The 17,359-nt window shown below is 53.6% G+C and overlaps 6 protein-coding genes and 1 non-coding gene across 7 annotated transcripts; 5 read left to right on the top strand and 2 right to left on the bottom strand.

Moving 5' to 3' along the window:
• Positions 1-800: 800 nt before the first annotated feature.
• On the top strand, positions 801-2,790 carry BKA78DRAFT_335402 (uncharacterized protein; the record flags this gene model as incomplete). The annotated part of the gene is made up of 3 exons (XM_066890218.1): positions 801-1,075; positions 1,128-1,328; positions 1,384-2,790. The coding sequence occupies 3 exons, from the start codon at positions 801-803 to the stop codon at positions 2,630-2,632; spliced, it is 1,725 nt and encodes a 574-aa protein (XP_066748238.1). The 3' UTR covers positions 2,633-2,790.
• Positions 2,791-3,440: 650 nt separating this feature from the next.
• BKA78DRAFT_341331 (putative aflatoxin biosynthesis ketoreductase nor-1) lies at positions 3,441-4,539 on the top strand (the record flags this gene model as incomplete). The annotated part of the gene is made up of 3 exons (XM_066890348.1): positions 3,441-3,719; positions 3,782-4,307; positions 4,368-4,539. The coding sequence occupies exons 1-3, from the start codon at positions 3,656-3,658 to the stop codon at positions 4,537-4,539; spliced, it is 762 nt and encodes a 253-aa protein (XP_066748237.1). The 5' UTR covers positions 3,441-3,655.
• Positions 4,540-4,695: 156 nt separating this feature from the next.
• BKA78DRAFT_t48 lies at positions 4,696-4,785 on the top strand. Its single transcript has one exon. It is a non-coding gene; the product is annotated as a tRNA-Lys (tRNA).
• Positions 4,786-6,595: 1,810 nt separating this feature from the next.
• Positions 6,596-7,366, bottom strand: BKA78DRAFT_246487 (Fms-interacting protein-domain-containing protein; the record flags this gene model as incomplete). The annotated part of the gene is made up of 1 exon (XM_066884219.1): positions 6,596-7,366. The coding sequence occupies one exon, from the start codon at positions 7,364-7,366 to the stop codon at positions 6,596-6,598; it is 771 nt and encodes a 256-aa protein (XP_066748236.1).
• Positions 7,367-9,101: 1,735 nt separating this feature from the next.
• BKA78DRAFT_246477 (adiponectin receptor protein 1) lies at positions 9,102-10,626 on the top strand (the record flags this gene model as incomplete). Its single annotated transcript, XM_066884218.1, has 2 exons — positions 9,102-9,236; positions 9,292-10,626. 2 exons carry the CDS (start codon positions 9,102-9,104, stop codon positions 10,624-10,626), a joined length of 1,470 nt encoding a protein of 489 aa, XP_066748235.1.
• A 747-nt stretch (positions 10,627-11,373) lies between these two features.
• On the top strand, positions 11,374-15,464 carry BKA78DRAFT_350243 (uncharacterized protein; the record flags this gene model as incomplete). The annotated part of the gene is made up of 2 exons (XM_066890956.1): positions 11,374-11,398; positions 11,470-15,464. The coding sequence occupies 2 exons, from the start codon at positions 11,374-11,376 to the stop codon at positions 15,462-15,464; spliced, it is 4,020 nt and encodes a 1,339-aa protein (XP_066748234.1).
• A 945-nt stretch (positions 15,465-16,409) lies between these two features.
• BKA78DRAFT_246887 (succinate dehydrogenase iron-sulfur protein) lies at positions 16,410-17,253 on the bottom strand (the record flags this gene model as incomplete). Its single annotated transcript, XM_066884258.1, has 2 exons — positions 16,410-16,885; positions 16,956-17,253. 2 exons carry the CDS (start codon positions 17,251-17,253, stop codon positions 16,410-16,412), a joined length of 774 nt encoding a protein of 257 aa, XP_066748233.1.
• Positions 17,254-17,359: the final 106 nt, after the last annotated feature.

Below are 17,359 nucleotides of genomic sequence, written 5' to 3'. Positions count from 1 at the left end.
TGTTGTCCTTTTTTTTATGTGCTGCGCCGGCTGCTCCGACTCTGATGCATTACATAATGTTGAAGTACAGAGTGTGGCATAAGAGAATCGTCGAAATGGCAGGTGCAAGGAAGAACGTTGGAGAAGGCGAGTATTCAAGCTTCTAGGGACCGATATATTAACAGGATAAACTCACTGGTGGATGGCTAGCAAAGAGCAGTCAAGTGATTGGCTGAGACATCACCGAGTGTTCTTTCCTTCTGCTTTCCTCCACCAGAACCGAGTTTGGCCGTCTGCGAATCCATTCCCAACAGTCATCCCCAAAAGGCATCATGGCCGCTCGAACATTCTCACATCTTGTCCCATGACCGCAAAATTACGGCCAAGGGTGAGAAGATAGCAGAGCCACATAATCTGCCGCTATCGAGACAATGAAGCTGATTGGCGGTCTTGAAGATCGCTGGAGACACAACAGCCTTGGCCTCGCCGGTCAGCCTGGGTTGTAGAGAAAAGAAACCTTCCCTCCACTCACGCTGGAGAAGACGTCTTATATACATGGTCAGCTTTGGTCAGGCGTCGCTGAGGTCAAAAAGTCCGAACTGCTTATCCTTCTTTTAAGGAAGATGATCAACAACGACGCAGGCGTGGTCATCACCACGAAGAATCGATGTGGACAGCCCAGCGGCTTAAGAAACGGAGCTGAAGCCTGCTTTTGTCCAAGGCAGGCTCATTCAAGGGCCTATAAATGCAGAAAGCTGTGGTGATGAGCGATTGACCGACTCGTTGAAGTCTGGACGAGCGGACACTGTCTCATTCTTACAATGACAGGAACCGCACACTTCTACTGGGCATCTTTTGTGTTGCTCTTGCATCTTCCAAATACTTTCGGAACGCCGTCTTTGACATCGGGGCCGTCATGTCGCTGCATGCCCGGCGATGCATGCTGGCCAAGCACGCAAGATTGGAATCAACTCAACAAGACTGTCGAAGGGAGATTGATGTTGAATGTGCCTTTGGCCCACGTTTGTCACGACCCATTTTACAATCAGGAAGAATGTGAATATCTGAAAGAGCAGTGGATTCTTTCACCAGTCCAGTATGGCACTTCCCCCTGAGATCTAGAGCATCTGGCTGACAGTCCTCTTCAGTGAGACTTCAAGCACAAGTGTCATGGCGCCCTGGTTCCAGAACGCAAGCTGTGATCCGTTCACTCCTCGGCAGCAACCATGTGAATTGGGAAACTATCCAATTTATTCGATTAATGTTTCTTCGGCACACGACGTGGCCGCCGGTCTCAGCTTTGCACGGGAAATGAACATTCGCTTGGTAGTGAGAAACACTGGTCACGAGTACGCTTTACCACAGTTCCAAGAACCTGACGATTGACGAGCTGACTTGATCCAGTTTTCTTGGGAAAAGCGCGGGAAAGGGCGCACTCAGCTTGTGGACAGGGAACATGAAGTCAATCGAAGTGATCAAAAGCTATGAAAGCACCTACTACAGCGGACCTGCACTCAAGATGGCTGCTGGTGTGCGTGGAGTCGACGCCTATGAGGCAGCCAACGCCAACGGGCTGATGGTGGTTGGCGGAAGCTGTCCGTCTGTGGGTCTCGTCGGCGGATACACCCAAGGAGGCGGCCACGGCATGTTATCCAGCAGCTTCGGCATGGGGGCCGACCAAGTCCTCGAATGGGAGGTTATCACTGCCGAAGGAAAGCGTATCGTTGCGACTCCGGAAGAAAACGCTGATCTCTATTGGGCCCTCAGTGGCGGTGGTGGTGGCGCATATGGCGTTGCTCTCTCAATGACGGCGCGGGCGCATGAGGATAGAAAATTCAGCGGCGCTGCCTTGTCCTTCAGCTCCGCAGGAATCACCAACGACACATTCTGGGAGGGGTTCAGCGCCTGGCAGGCCTATGTTCCAAAGGTCGTGGATGCTGGGGTCAATGCTGGCTATCAGGTCACTTCCAGCTTATTCACTATCCAGGTGTTGACCTACCCAAATGCCACCAGCACCCAGACACGGACTCTGCTCAAGCCATTCACAGACACTTTGGAACGACTGGGAATCACTTACTCGCTCAACGTCACTTCTCACTCCAACTACTTCGACCACTTTGTCTACTACCTTGGGCCGTTGCCAGGAGGAGAGTACGAAGTCAACAGTCTCGTGGGTGGACGCCTGATACCCCGCGAGGCTGTGTCCAAAAGCAACGAGGAAATCGTCAACGCCATACGCTTTGTTGCAGAGAACACGAGCGCTGTGATGGACTTTTTTGCCATCAAATCACATCCCGACATGGCTGTCGCCCCCAACGCCGTGCTTCCGGCGTGGCGCTCGGCAGTGATTACTTCCATCTACACAATGAAGTGGAATTTCTCTGTCCCGCGCAACGTTCACCTGGCGCAGTTGGACGAACTGAATGACATCGTCATACCAAGAATCGACGAGGTCACTCCAGGAAGCGGTGCATATTTGAACGAGGCCAGCTTCGCCGATGAAACTTGGAAATGGGACTTTTACGGCGTCAACTACGACGAACTGACCCAGATCAAGAAGAAATGGGATCCAAACGATGTCTTCTACGGTCCTACGATGGTCGGAAGCGATGTTTGGGCAGTCGCGGGCGATGGCAGGCTTTGTCGGGCGTGATGTTTCCAGGAATCGAGAGAGTCTTGAATCGATGGGCATGAGCGATTTTCAGGTCTTGAATATCATAGGCGCTGAAAGCATTCACCGTGTCCTGCGAGCACTCATTGCGCATTTTTCTCGTTGAACAGCGGCGTCGCAAAGTAGCTGGCAACTTCCACAGAGTCCTTCGTTGATTGGTCAGTTCCAAGCAATAGCACAATGATTGCTAATTCTTCCAAACTAAGGTTGAGCTCGCACTTGTGAGTTGCGGACTTGGTGCGGGCTTAGCGTCTCTATTTTCCAAACCTGAAACTCTTAATTGCCAGCAATAGCCCAAAGGAGCAGTCTGGCACGACATCCCGAAACGGAAAACGGTATTCTTAGTTTTCCTTGCGTAAGACCTGACAAGCAGCGCAAGTTTGTCTAGTGGGCGTCTGGAGAAGGTTTTGATCATCAAGGCGCTTTTCTCGGTATTGACAATGACAGTGTTAGCTTTAGTGTATCAAGAAGTGGAAAAAAGTAACGATGGGGAGAGGTCTTCCAGGGTCCACGCTAGTATTCGTATGCGGGGATACGTGCCCGACGTCCCGTGTCCGTGACACTGGGGAGCTGCCTTTCAGCATACTGCTTGCGATGCGGCTCCGAGCGACCTCATTCTCGGAAACCGAGAAGTCCGATGTCCTAGTCGACGTGGATGATTGCGGTCCTAAGCTTGTCTTCCTCGGATGGGTTGTCATGACGTTGGAAATTGACAGCTTCCTCCTGTCAGATTTTGGTTCGCAATTTGAGACACAAGCCACAATTAACCGGTCACCTAGCAACTAACGTTAAAAAAAGCTCTCAATATGTCTTTGTTGGGCAACAGCTTGACTAGACAAAGTAATCCGAAGTAAGAAAATAGAGCAAAGAGCAGGGGGGATCGATTGTGTTCGGCGTCCGTATAAGAGATGGTTGTTTCCTGAGGCTGAATATTGGACCAGGTATCCTTTGCCCTTCAGAATTGTAGATTTTGGTTAGACGAAGCAAAATACTCTCGAAGCTTTGATGGCTATCCAACCACCAAATATGGTAGCAAATACCATATACCTCGTCACCGGTGCCAATCGAGGTGCTCTTTCACCGATGGTTCTTTTGCTTCGGCTCAACATTCAAGCTAACATTACGGCGCAGGCATCGGCAAAGGTCTTGTGGCAGCCTACCTCGCCCGTGACAACACCATCGTAATTGCTGCGGTGCGAAGTGTTGCTTCAGCCGATTCACTCAAAACTCTTCCGAAAGGCCAAGGCAGCCGTCTCATCATCGTTCCGCTTGACAGTAGCAACGAGCAGGCCCCCGCAAAAGCCGTACAGCTCCTATCAACGCAAGGCATCGACCATATCGACGTCGTGATCGCCAACGCCGGCATCGCCGAAGAAACGGGGCTCATCGCCGAAGTCACCGGGGACGTGGTGAGGAAGCACGTCGAAGTCAACGCTTGGGGACCACTCTTTCTGTTCCAGGCAGTCCTGCCTCTGCTTAATGCGGCAAAGAATCCGAAGTTCGTCGCCGTCGGCTCGCCGTTGGGCTCCGCTGGCGTCATGGAGAGCTACCCTGGGCCCTTTTTTGCATACGGTGTTTCCAAAGCGGCATTGCACTACATCTGCCGCAAGATACACTTTGAGCATGAAAATATCACGGTATTCTCGATAAGTCCTGGGTAAGTGGTGTATCCTCTGGCGAGATCGGACAAAGCGAATGGGAGCTGATTGATGCGAAGCCTGGTGCAAACCGACATGGGCAACCGCGGAGCAGAAATTTTCGGGCTTAAGGAGGCTCCAGTCACGCTCCAGGATTCAGTGAAGTTTCAAGTGTCTACCATCGACGGCGCGACCCGGGAAAAGACTTCGGGACACTTTCCGTGCATCAAAGAGGGCGAGTGTCCGTGGTGAGCTCCGAATATCTCTTCGACGTCGAATTTGAAGCATTCCTGCATCTCGTTAGCGCATAATAGATAGAAAGGGGATGATGTTGAAGAGGGGGACAAAGGAAATCTTGAGGTGTGTGGATGTAAAGTCTTTTAGCAAAGTGTCTTTCATCAATAAGCCGCCCGGCTAGCTCAATCGGTAGAGCGTAAGACTCTTATTCTTACAAAGAGCAAGATCTTAAGGCTGCGGGTTCAAGCCCCGCGTTGGGCTCAATTCCCACGTTGTCTTTTTGCAATTGTTTAGTTGGTTCTTTCATGGTGTTGAAGTGGTGGGGGGCCGGGGGGTGAATTTTTTGCATGGCGCACGGACCCCCTGCACAGATCCGGCGATCAGCGGACCAACAGCACATACACGCTTCCAGACGCTCCGAATAGTCGACTCTTGAAAGACTGCTGCTCTTTTGATGTCCTTTGTTGACTTTTGATGCTCGAATGGTCGATTGTTGTCGTTGTTGGGGAAGGGCTCCGACGCCGGTTCTGCGCGGCCATGACTTTCCACGACTTGGGCCTTGACAGCAAAAGTCGTGTCACAGCTTTCCGCGTGTTTTTGGCGCTGGAGATTCTTGAATTTGGAACTTCACACCAAGGACCTCGATGCTTCCCAGTCTGATCTACCTGCGGGACTCGAGCGCTCCCTGGCGACGCGTCTTTGATGTATCCGGATGTACTTTCCAGTGTGCCACTACTTCTGCTGCCCCAGAGTGACTTTTAGCAGGAACCTCAACCTCCTTCATTCTGCGCTTTTTGGAATCGACTCTTGCGACAATTCGTAGACACAGCGCACGCGCAGCCCGCACGCACACTCTTCAGACCTTATGCCTTCGAAACCAAAATCTCAACGCCTTGGCTCTTGCCGCCGCCGCCACTGCTACTACGACACCACTTATCAAGCCTCTATCATTAACATTTGCCAGCATATCTCCCGCAAGGCTGAGTAATAGGAACGGTCTAATACTGCTCTCGCGAGATGTCATCTTCCTCAGCTGTGGTTGAACAATTGATTTCTTGTTGCAGTCAAAATGGGTTGATTGGCCAAGAGTAGGGCTCCTACTATTGCAGGACAGACTTAATGAATTGCAGCGCAACATTCATCAAGGACCTTGGATAGTAGCACTCGCACAAAATGTGCTCAGGAAAAACACTGGTTTCTCAATTTGCGCAATTGAGTTGCGCAACGCAACACAATACCATGCCATGATTGTGCTACGCGACTCACTCAGACCCTTGGTTACATTGCAAAGTAGCACAATGTTGTCGTCGAGGAGAGTCCCCCTGATGTTGACTTTTGGCACCCTCTGATACACTGATTCCACAAATTTGCAGCTGTGTGCGTTCCATTACATTTGTAACTTCGAGACGTGGTAGCAAAAGCAGTGGCATACACCTGACCCCACTCCCATGGCCGTTCCCCTTATCGTCGAGTTGAGGCACTTGAATGCTCCCTGTTCCCATGCTTTACAAGATAAGTATTTCTCAATGTTTCATGATTTCTCAATGTTTCTCGGGAGTGACTTTCGTGCGTGTCACGACTTTGGGACCAAGCCTCGCTCTCTTTAGACGCAGGCGCCCTATCTGATGTGCTACTTAACGACGCATATCTAGATTCACCTTTCCATCGTTCAAAAAACTACGTTTCACTCATTGTTGATAATCAACATAGCGCATCATCCTCCCACTGGCACAACACAATCGAGGTCCTTGTTCGCATGCATCGATGGCGTTGCGTTGCATTGGTCAAGACTCTACTCATGATCAGGATGAAACGGAGAGCTGCACTGAAGGTTGGCAGATAAAGAGAGAGAAAGAGAGATGCATTTGTCGCACTACTGGGTATCTTGCAAATCGCAAAAGGAGAATCCATCCCTCTTAAAGTCTCTTTCCCATTTCGTCTCGTTCCATGCATCAACGGATTGTCCCTGACCAGACCGCCGCTCCAAGTTGATGACCGTATATCCTTTTCTTTCCCCCAATCATGCTTTTGATTCCCTCAAAAAGTCCTTGACGCCATTCGCCATACCATTTCAATCTAAACCCACCCGAATGAAACTTAATACTCCTTCTGGAATGTCTGCTCGATCGGTTTGGCGGCCTGCGTAGCACATTAGTACTCCGATATCCAGACAGAAAGCATCATAAAAGGAAAGGCTCACCTCAATGAATCTCTCCAAGCTGCCATCCAAGCGCGCCAGGTCTTCTCTCCTCTTGTTATTCTCCGCAACCAATTCCTGCTTCCTCCTCAACAGACCCTGTCTCTTCTCCTCAAGCTCCATGCGCACCGCCAACTCGTGTCCAATCCGTGCTTCCATGACAACCTCCTCCTTCGCAATAAGTTCGCCATTGTCCTCAAGCTCTCGCGCCTTCGCGGCTACCTCGGCGTGCGCCTCCATGGCCAGAAACTCGTCCTCAGGAATCAGCGGCAGCGCCAGGTAGGGATGAGGATATGCCTCGCATGCCGCAATCTCGCTCCGCAAGTGTCGCTGCTCGTAGACCAGGTTCTGCAGCTGCAGGTGCAGCGTGTCGATAGTTGAGCGCGCAGTCGCGGTCGCTGCCTTCTCGCTACGCGTGCTATGAAGCGCAGCCCGGTTCAAGTGCCGTACATGCGCAAGGTGTGCATGCAGCTGCTTTTGCACAATTGACAGCTTCTGTGCTTCTTCGGGCGGCAGGTCGTTGGCGCGCGTGTCGGTGTGCGAAGCGAGGAGCGCGAGGATTGATTCGGCGGTTTCGCGCGCGGCATTGGCGGCTTCGAGCACGGATTGGAGGTCTGGGCTGGTTATGATGTCGGATGAGTCCATGATGGTGGTTGTCGCCGTGATGATTTTGTTGTCGGAGCTACTTTGAGCTGCGCGCAAGGGCGTCTCGGGCGTTCGAGGTGAGGTCGAGGCGGTGGCCAGGGCGGCGGCAGGGCGGCAGTCTAATTGGCGGAATGGTCCGGCCATGGCTAATGCAGGGCGCTGCTAGAGCTGATGGTTGGGAAAGGTTGCAGAGATTGATTGGGAATGTTGTAGAGTCGTGGATGAAGTCAGACTGCGATAGAATGCGGTTCTTGTATTGTTTGTGGGTTGTGAATGGGGCGTCTGGTTGCTGTTCGTTTGCTTCAATGTCAACGCCAACCAAATTCTCAGGACCAATATTCATTCAGTGACAGACCACCCCTCGGATTACTGGAGATTCCTCCTTTCTTCTCCATGGTGACTTCCTTCAAGTGTCTACTTTGTTAGACACCGAACTACATATCCTCTACAATGCTTACAAAATAGTGGAAAGACAACTAAGATCAACAATCTCTTCGCATAGTACGGACTACGCCAAGTGCTTGACTGCTCCTTGTAGCCATCCTTCAAGAGAAAACACACTCGAATACGCACCGTCTCCCTACATTCTTCAGGCACTAGGAAATCTCGGAGTAAACAATGTCCTTTGGTGATAACAAGGTACAGCAGGTCCTTGACCAAGGCCAGCGAGGGTTCATCAAAGCTATGATAGTCAAACAGATTTGAGTGATTTAGCTTCCTGAAAGCGCACTGATCTCCATGGTTTCACAGCTCGTCAAACTCGGAGTTGCGACAGAAATAATCACGATGCGACCTGATCCTCCACGTCGCGGATCCTTAGCAGATCAAAAGGCAAGAAGAGCGAAGGGTCAAGCGAGGTCGCAACGAATAATGGAAAGGAGAAGTAGAGTCAAACGGAAGGATGCCGCCGCGATCAGACGGAAGACAAGGGGCAATATATTGAGCTCGGTTCGAGCAGCATTCAAGCGTGCTTAGGGGACCTTGGCATCAGTAGGTGTTTCTGCTCGGAAGACCGGTTCGGAGCGAGGGCGGATGCAGGTGGGTAGCTCGGGTGGGTAGCATGGCTCTCTGAGGGAGTGAGCGTGTCAAGCAGCGGGTTGTTCGCCGAGCCAGTCGATAAGAACGAGGGTCGAGCAGAGGAAGGAGTTGGCGGAGAGAGGCATACAAGAGGACGCTTGGCTGGTGGCAAAAGAGGCGTGGAGGCGGATTGGCGTCTTGTTGGCCGTTTTGTTTGGTGAGGTGTGCCCTTCACATGCGCCCAGGGCCCAAGAGGCACACAAGTAGCACGGATACTTTGCCCGACTGGGCAGCGCGCCGTGCGCACCCGCCGCGGCAGCAACACTGGCACCCTGCACCTCTACCCGTTGGAAACATAATCCAAACCGACTCAATCCCATCTACTTACCACTGTCTCTCCCTCCTCCCACGTGTGTACATACTAGCCTCTCCCGCTCTTTGTCCCTCCTTACCATCCCATTCCTCTCTCTCCGCTTAGCGCCCCTCAAGTCTCCGTTCCTCGCCTCCTCCTTTCGCACAAATCTTTTAGTTCGGCCCGCCGTCTTCGGAGCATCGACACTTCAAACGACCGGGGTTGGGAGCTGACGTATAATTCCTCCACGGCCTCCACTCCACTACCGACACCCAATCCCCAGATCTTTCACTCTTCTTGCGCCCCTCTTTGCGCCTCTGCGCCTCTCTTGCGCCGCCCACCATGGCTTGCACCGGCACGGCCATCATGACCGAATCCTACGAGGAGCCCGTCTTCAGTACCACCTCGTCCATGTCAACAAGGAACAACGAGCTCCGCCGTCGTCGCCACTCTTCATACCATGTCCGCACATGGTCCATGGAAGACAACGTGCAAGCGCTGGTGAGTTTCGCCACATCTTTTTGTCCATTCCAACAGCTAACCACCACTGACGTAGGTGGATCGCTTCCTGGTTGAACTAGAGTGTCGGCTGGATTTCCTTGAGTCATACGGACACATCAAGATAGACGTCGGCATAGAATCTGCTTATTCGACACTACGCGCCGTCCGCGATGCCTGTGCCAACGTTCGCGACGATGTCCTCGACGCTGGCAAGCGCCGTGCCAACGTCCTCGTAGCGACCCTCGAAGGCACATACAACGATGCCTTGGCGCGGAAGGAAACCATGGAGCAAAAAGTACAGGAAGGCGTCCGTCTCCTCGAATCCACCCTCGCCGAATTCGAAGCTCGAGCTTATGCTATGCGCGATGCCGGTATCGGCGCAGTGGCCCACCAGGTGTACGATTCTGGCAGGAGAAGAATGGATGACGCTAAGGGAAAAGCAATGGAGGTGGTCGGGGAGGGCATGGAAGCAGCACGCCGTGCCAAAGCTCACATGAAAGAGAGCGTCGAACACACCGTTGCGCGGGCCCTAGCAAGAGCAAAGGAACACGGGCTTATCAAGTACGAGGACCTACCGGACCCATGGCGCGTAAACCCCCACATCTTGCGCGGCTATCGATTCCACGAAGGCAAACTCGACTGCGTACGCTCCATTTTTACCATCTCCAACGAATTCTTCAACATCTGGTCGCACGCCATTGGCCTGTTGATCGTCCTCTCCATTGCCTTTTACTTCTATCCGACCTCGGTGCATTTCCACATGAGCACCAAATCCGACATTTTCATTGCCGCCGTCTTCTTTTTCGCCGCCTGCAAGTGCCTGGTCTGCAGTACCATGTGGCACACAATGTCAAGCATTAGCGAGCAACGAGTCATGGAACGATTTGCTTGTGTCGACTACACGGGTATTTCACTCCTCGTCGCTGCCTCCATCATGACCACCGAGTACACGGCATTCTACTGCGAGCCCGTGTCTCGCTGGATCTATCTCCTTACAACCTGTGCCTTGGGTATCGGCGGCGTTATTCTTCCTTGGCATCCAACCTTCAACCGCGCTGACATGGCCTGGGCGCGCGTCTCCTTCTACGTTTCCCTCTCAGCCACTGGCCTGCTGCCTGTCGCTCAGCTCATCTACACCCGTGGTTTGTTTTGGGCAGCATACTTTTACGCTCCCATTACCAAGAGCCTCCTCGTTTATCTGACGGGGGCTGTGTTGTACGCGGCCAAGGTTCCCGAGCGCTGGTTCCCGGGCGTTTTCGACTACGTGGGCGGCAGCCACAACATCTGGCACGTGGCTGTGTTGGGTGGCATCCTTTTTCATTACAACGCCATGCAGTCCTTTTTCACGCAGGCATTTTTGCGGGCTCAGACGCATTGCGCGGTCTTTTAGAGGGCGTTGGTCTAGACAGTCGTTTATGTTTTTCATTTCCTATGCTGACATTTTTGATATTTACGGTCCACGGAACCTTCTTTCATTTTTCCTTGTCCATGTGCGGTTTTGCTGAGCAAGCGTCTCTGATTAGAATGGTGGAGCATCGGCGGCGCTCGTCTTTCGTTGCCTTGATGTATAGTGTGGCAGCATCTGTCCAAAGGATGCAACATGGTCCTGCGGATAGCGGCATAGCATGGAATGATAATTAGGTTGCTGGTAGAGATGGATTGAGATTCGGCACCGTAGATCAATCGCTAGATGTGGGTACGGCACAGAAGCATTCCTGGATGCTAGAAGAGTGATGCTGTCTGAAGTTTCTATAATGATGGGAGACGTCTGGATACTAGAAAGCTTGGTACGTGTTCTCTTCATTTCTACTTCGTTTACACTGCGTCAGTCTTCTCAGTTCATTGTGTCTCCTGTGAAAGAGTCTGAGCAGTCCAGCAGATTTTATGTTGACAAAGCGGAGGTCAAGAGTTTGAATGGTTCCGGAAGTGACCATTTCCCGTGGGTGTGCCTTCCAGAAGTGCCCGCGCGCGCGCATCTCACAGCTCCCCTGACTGCTATGTGTAGAAGGAAGCAGATGCTTGGTGCCGGTAACGCGCGGTGACCAAAAGCCTTCTGTCGAGCTGCGTCTGCTTCTTCCCTTACCATCACCGTGGTGAACATCAACAGATTGTCGTTCTCTTAACATCAGCAGCCGTTATGGCGGATACGCTCTATCTTACTGGTAAGGAAGACTCCGTGGTTGCTCTGAGTGCGAGCAGTGATGGGCTAACGTATAGTCTCATCATCGGGTAGGCCGAAAGTTGCGAGCGGCCAACATCGAACTCGCCCAAGGCCGTATCTGGGAAGCTTACTTGACCTACACCGATGTCCTTGAGAACGATGCTCCTGGTCATCCATACGCGCTCTTGAATCGCTCTCTTGCCCTCATTCTGATCGGCCAACCTGCTCTCGCCTCCTTTGACTGTTGGCGAGCCATCTTGGTGGGCAAGTGGGCAGAGAAAAAAGTTGAAGAAGAGGATGGAGCTGTGGGCACTGAGGGTAATTTCCTCGGAACCTACATCACACGCTATGTCGGCATGTGCATGTATGCGCTTGCTTGCGGAGACTCCTGGACACACGCATGCGCCAACGGAGAGGTCCCTGGCGAAGATGGCCGATGGTTGGCGCACCCGCTTGCCATCTTGGGTGTTCAAAAGAATTGGAATGTCACATCTAAAAGACTGAAGGACGATTTCCCACACGCGAGATGGATCATTCTGAGCGGACACTACCGCCTCGCGTACGCTCTGTTCAAATGCGGTGGTGGTGCCTTGCAAAGCGCACTCAACATGATCAATCTGGCCACGGAGAATTGGTGCGTTACGAGGACTCAGAAGAACATGTTCAAGGACCTGCATAATCACATCCTGAAATACGTCGAAACGGAATTTCAAAAGGACGAGGCCTACATGAGAGAGCTGCATGTTCAAGGAGTCATCCGCCTCCCCCGCGACAGGGACATGATGGAGGACAACCTCTTCCGAGGACTGATGAAGTCAACATATACGACCATTCCGCGCGAACAGTACTTCTGGGACAACCTCAGCGCTACGACGGACAATTTCCTCGAGCTCTCATGCGAACTGGAACAGTACGTGAATGAGGGCGCTCCCGACACTCGCCTTGGTGCCATCCTCAGCAGCCATGAACATCCAGACGTCAAAGGCAAAGCACCTTACATGTTCCTGGTCGCATATCGGCAAAAGGAAGATCAGCATCCAGTCATGTTTAACGATGATAAAGGACTCTTCGTTTGGTCAAGGAGGACTGGCGAGGACATTCAGTGCGAAGGTTGCGGTTCTCTCTTGAACATCGATGGCGATTGGATTCCTGCTCCACGTCCTACTGCTCCGACGGGCATCACAACGCCCACCATGGAAACACACAAGGAGTTGTCAAGCTCTGGCAACAACAGCCCGTCTCCAGCTGAGCCATCCACCACGGAGACACACAGGGAGTTGTCAAGCTCTGACAACAACACCCCGTCTCCATCTGAGCCAGAGAGACCACGTTTTGAAGGCCCCAACCGACCTGAAGAAGATGATCCTATGAAGATTCTTCATGACTACGCAAGAGCCAAGTACGAGGAGGACCACCAAGCTAGTGGCGACAAAATTCAAAGCCCTGAAGAGGTCAGGAAGGACAGCATTTACCCCCAGATCGATGATGACTCCAGACCTGTATGCCCGCCTTCGCCACGTCCCAAGCCCAGGGCTCTTCCACCTTCTCCTCCTAGTCATAGGCATGCTCCTCAGGACCCGGAAGAGACCACAGACACGGAGCAGTCAAGGCCCCCTTCTATTCCAAGGCTCCGCAAGGAAATGGCCGAAATGGGCAACGAGCCCGAGTCCGATTTGCGCACGTGTCTCGGCGTCCAGTGCAGCGTTCTCTTTTGCTCTCAAGAGTGTGAAAGGCGCCACGCTGCTGCCCACGACAGCATCTGCGATCTTGGCATCGACGGAACGCTCCCATCGATCACCACGGAGGAGTATGCGAAGATTGGCGGCTGGTGGGGTGGCATGGTGCCGACGATTCCAAGGCAACGTGTGCAGACCTTGATGATGCAAAAGGTCCTGAGCAAGTTGTGGACCGAGTGCGGATGCGAGAAAGATTTGGGCGAGGGTGGAAGGGAAGTGTTTGGACAGAACCCGGGCGAGATTCCCCTTGAAGTCCCGTGGGTCCGTCTGCTGGACGGCAATCTCGACGAAAAGACTCCTCTTCCCCAACCCGACGAAGAGACTGGCATGCACTTCGAGAATGACCTTCCCGACGGCGATGTCCAGTTCCTCTTCCCTGGTTACAAAAATGGCTCGGCGAAGCCTTCAGTTGAAGACTACGCTCGCTTCAAATCGCACAAGATGCCCTTTTCTCTCGACTCGTCAGTCATCTGGCCTTTGCAAGTGCTCTACAACATGGGCGGCTTCAGCACCGTTTTCGACATCAAGCGCTGGGATGGCTGGATGCTGATGACGCTCATGGCCAAAGTTGATGCCGCGACGCGCATCGACCACTTCATCCGCTTCGCCAAGATCATTGATGCGGACGGAATGATTAAAGAGACGCGCTGCATCGACCTTCCGCCCATGGTGCGCTTGCATGGCTTCCAGAAGCTGCAGTTCGGCACCCATGACCCGTCCCCTCATCACTTTACGGATCCTAAGCTCGCAAACGAGGTGGAGCTCCTCGTCGGCAGTCTGCATCCCGTGGCCAATCTTGTCCGCGTTGCTATTCCCCCTGAAGAGAAGCCAGCGGTGCGCCTCGTCGAGCGCAACGGCGAAGTGTTCGTCTTTAACTGGCCCATCGAGTCGAAGGTGGAGCTGGGAACGCTGATTTTGTCCGCCAGCAGTACCGTGCGGCCGTTCAAGCTGATCGGCGACATGCTCGAGCCCGACGAATCCGCAGGCATTGGCGGTCGCTGGACCAGCATCACGGATGAAAAAGTCGCGCACTTGATCCGTAGGGCCTATGAGAAGAGCAAAGAGGGTGACGCCGAGAGGAACGTCGTTGATGACGCGGGCCAGACGGTCGAGGATCTGTGCATGGAGTATCGCCATGCGATGATTATGCGCCATCGCGGCGGTGCTGCCTCTCGTACGCCCAGGGACAGCGTGCTTGATAGTTACGAGCAAGACGCGGACGACGAGGCCGACGAGGAAGACGATTCCATACACGGAGACTGGGAGAATGACGAGGACGCCGAAAGAGAGCCTCTCGTTAGACACGATGACGATTCCCAGGCTGACCCCATGGATCTTGATGATCCTCACGACATGCCTCTCCTTGACAACCGCCAACGGCGTTCGAGTCCCGAAGGCTTCGCTTGGGTCAACATCAGATACGTCGGTTCTCCGCCACCTCCTCGTCCAGGACAAGGTCCGCCGCCTCCTCCTGGCCCAGGCTATGAAGCTTTGGGCTCCCACTCTGCAAGCGACGAGTCATCGGCGGACTCGAGCGAGGCAAGCTCTGACGAGTCGGAATGGAATCACTTCGTCCGCCACGAGGGAGACTTGGCTCGCATCAACAGGAGGCTGATGCAGGCCCTAACCACCAGTCGCTTTTCGGTCGCGGACGAGAGCAACTCTTCGAGTGATGATGGCGAGAGCCGAGCTTTGCTTTCGTCGGCGCAGAGACGTGACGATTCGTCCACTGCGGCTAAGGAATCGGAGGAAGGTGGAGTCGGCCTGCCAGTGCGCTCGCCGAGATCCTCTGAAGGTGGCGTTCAACTGCCCGCAGAGTCTTCGAGTACGGAAGACGACGATTCGAGCGGAACCGATGGCGACGACGAACGCAGTGACGGTAGTGTCGACCTGCCGCAGGTGAATGGCGTGCACCTGCGACAGCGTCGTCGTCGTCGTCGTCGCAACAATGCGGCGGCTCCAGCTGGACGTGTTGATGGCTCCAGCACTGGCGAAGGAAGCAGCTCGCAGGAGCGTCGTCGTGGACAGGGAGAAGCAGCAGCAGCCGGACGTATTTTTGACTACGGCACTATCACTAACACCGGACATGGCTTGCATCGGCGTCGTGGCATGGAATCAGCAGCTCGAAGCGGCACTGCTCCTGGAACTAGCCCTGGCACCGGCATTGGCTCGCAGCAGCGTGGCATGCACTCTTCCCCCGACAGTGGCACTGGCGATGGCACGGATGACAGTCGAGGTCGTCTGGATTCGGCGGTGGCCGGCACTGGCGATGGCGCTCGCGACGACAAGCTCGACATCACCAACCTGACAATGTATGATTTGGGTCACTGAGCGTGGGATGAGAACAGCACATGAGGGAGTCTGGCGTCGTCATTCGGGTCGTCGTTTGCGTGGGGGCTCGGTTTTGATTCGCTTTCCCCTCTTTCTCTTTCCCTTTACTGTCCTCTTCCTTCTCTTCCTTTGGGTGAGCGAGGGGAATAAGGGAGACGGACATGTTGCGCACGAGCGTTTTTTTTTTGTAGCAATTCTTTACCGGACAGGGGACTAGCTGACTAGCTTAGTCGATCAGATAGCATCGAAGTGAGCATCAAGTCATTTGCTTTGAATCGTTCCGTATTGGGGGATTGAGCAGGCGACTGATGATTGCCATGCCAAACGGGTAAATATTGGCACAAAGCTGGTACTCCAATTACCAAGTCATGATGTGTGTTTGTGTACGGAGCATTCGCGGACCTTGCTAAGCAAAGACTCAGTTGTTTGAGCTTGTAGGAGGATGGCTACAGGGAGCCATTCAAGTACACTGACTCCCGCTTCGTAATTCCTGATAGATGAGTCAGGCGCCTCACACCGAGAGGACTTGGAAGATTGGGCTCGTAGAAGGAGGAACTGGGCGGAGCTTGACCTTGCCTTTGCGGCCCCGACTCATCATCACCGAATAGTTTGGTCCAACTTGTGGATGAATTTCATGATTAACATGGAAATCGACTGACAGATGGCGCATGTGATGGCAAAAGGAAAGAGTACACAAATAAAAAGATTTGAAATTTCAAGAACGATCTTGCGGAAAAAAACTCCAAGACGCAGGTACCGCATCCCTCCCATGTCTCTCTCGCGCTCTCTTGTATCAACGTTGAAGCCTCCCATCTACAAGCGGCGGCCGACTGCCAGCCTGTTTACCGCCGCCTCCCAACCGAGAAAACAAAAAATGGCCCAAGTTTGCCGCTCCTCTTCTTCGATCGGTCGTCTCTCCCCCTGTTTTCCTCCACCTTGTTTTGTCTAGGTAAATGCCATGCTCTTCTTGATCTCGGCGATCGCCAATGCGGGGTTGAGGCCCTTCGGGCATGTCCTCGAGCAGTTGAGTATGGTGTGGCAGCGGTACAAGCTCATGCTGTTGTTGAGGGCGTCCTTGCGGGCGACGGTGCGCTCGTCGCGCGAGTCGGCGATCCAGCGGTAGCTCTGGAGCAGGATGGCGGGGCCCAAGTACTCCTCGGAATTCCACCAGTACGAGGGACACGAGGTGGAGCAGCAGGCGCACAGGATGCACTCGTAGAGACCGTCGAGCTTGCGGCGGTCCGCCTTGGATTGCCGGTTCTCGCGTCCGTCGGGCGGCGGCGTGTCGCGCTGGAGGTACGGCTTGATGCTGCGGTATTGCTTGTAGAATTGCGTCAGGTCGGGCACGAGGTCCTTGACGACGTAGGTGTGCGGCAGAGGGTAGATGCGCGAGGGCTGCGCCGTCTCGGTGGGGATGCGGCCTGTGGTGGCGAACCGTTAGTCTCCAGGATCATTCCTACAGTGTCTCGGGGCATTTTTGAGGGCACATACAGAGACAGGCGAGGGTGTTGACTCCGTCAATGTTCATTGCGCAGGATCCGCAAATACCCTCACGGCACGAGCGGCGGAAGGTCAAGGTCGGATCGATTTCGTTCTTGATGCGGATCAGAGCGTCCAACATCATGGGTCCCGTCTTCTTCAGGTCCAGCGTGTACGTTTGCATGCGCGGCTTGGACGTCGGCTCGTCGGGATTCCATCGGTAAATGTGGAACGTCTTGATCTTCGCGTCGGGTGTAGGCTTGGGGTCGGAGACGGTGCTGGTCTTGGACTCGGGCACGACCGAGGCCATACCACGCTTCCATACGGGAGCAACGGCTGTGAAGAGCACCAGCAGTTAGCATGGTGGTGGTTGTGATGGTCGTGTGGGACGCGGGGGAGGCGAGAATGGCGGGCGA

Source organism: Phyllosticta capitalensis (assembly GCF_038381095.1).
Source record: "Phyllosticta capitalensis strain CBS 128856 chromosome Unknown BKA78scaffold_2, whole genome shotgun sequence".
NCBI classification, from domain to species: domain Eukaryota; kingdom Fungi; phylum Ascomycota; class Dothideomycetes; order Botryosphaeriales; family Phyllostictaceae; genus Phyllosticta; species Phyllosticta capitalensis.
Note: the sequence above shows the minus strand (reverse complement) of the source record. Positions and strands in the feature narration are given on the sequence as shown.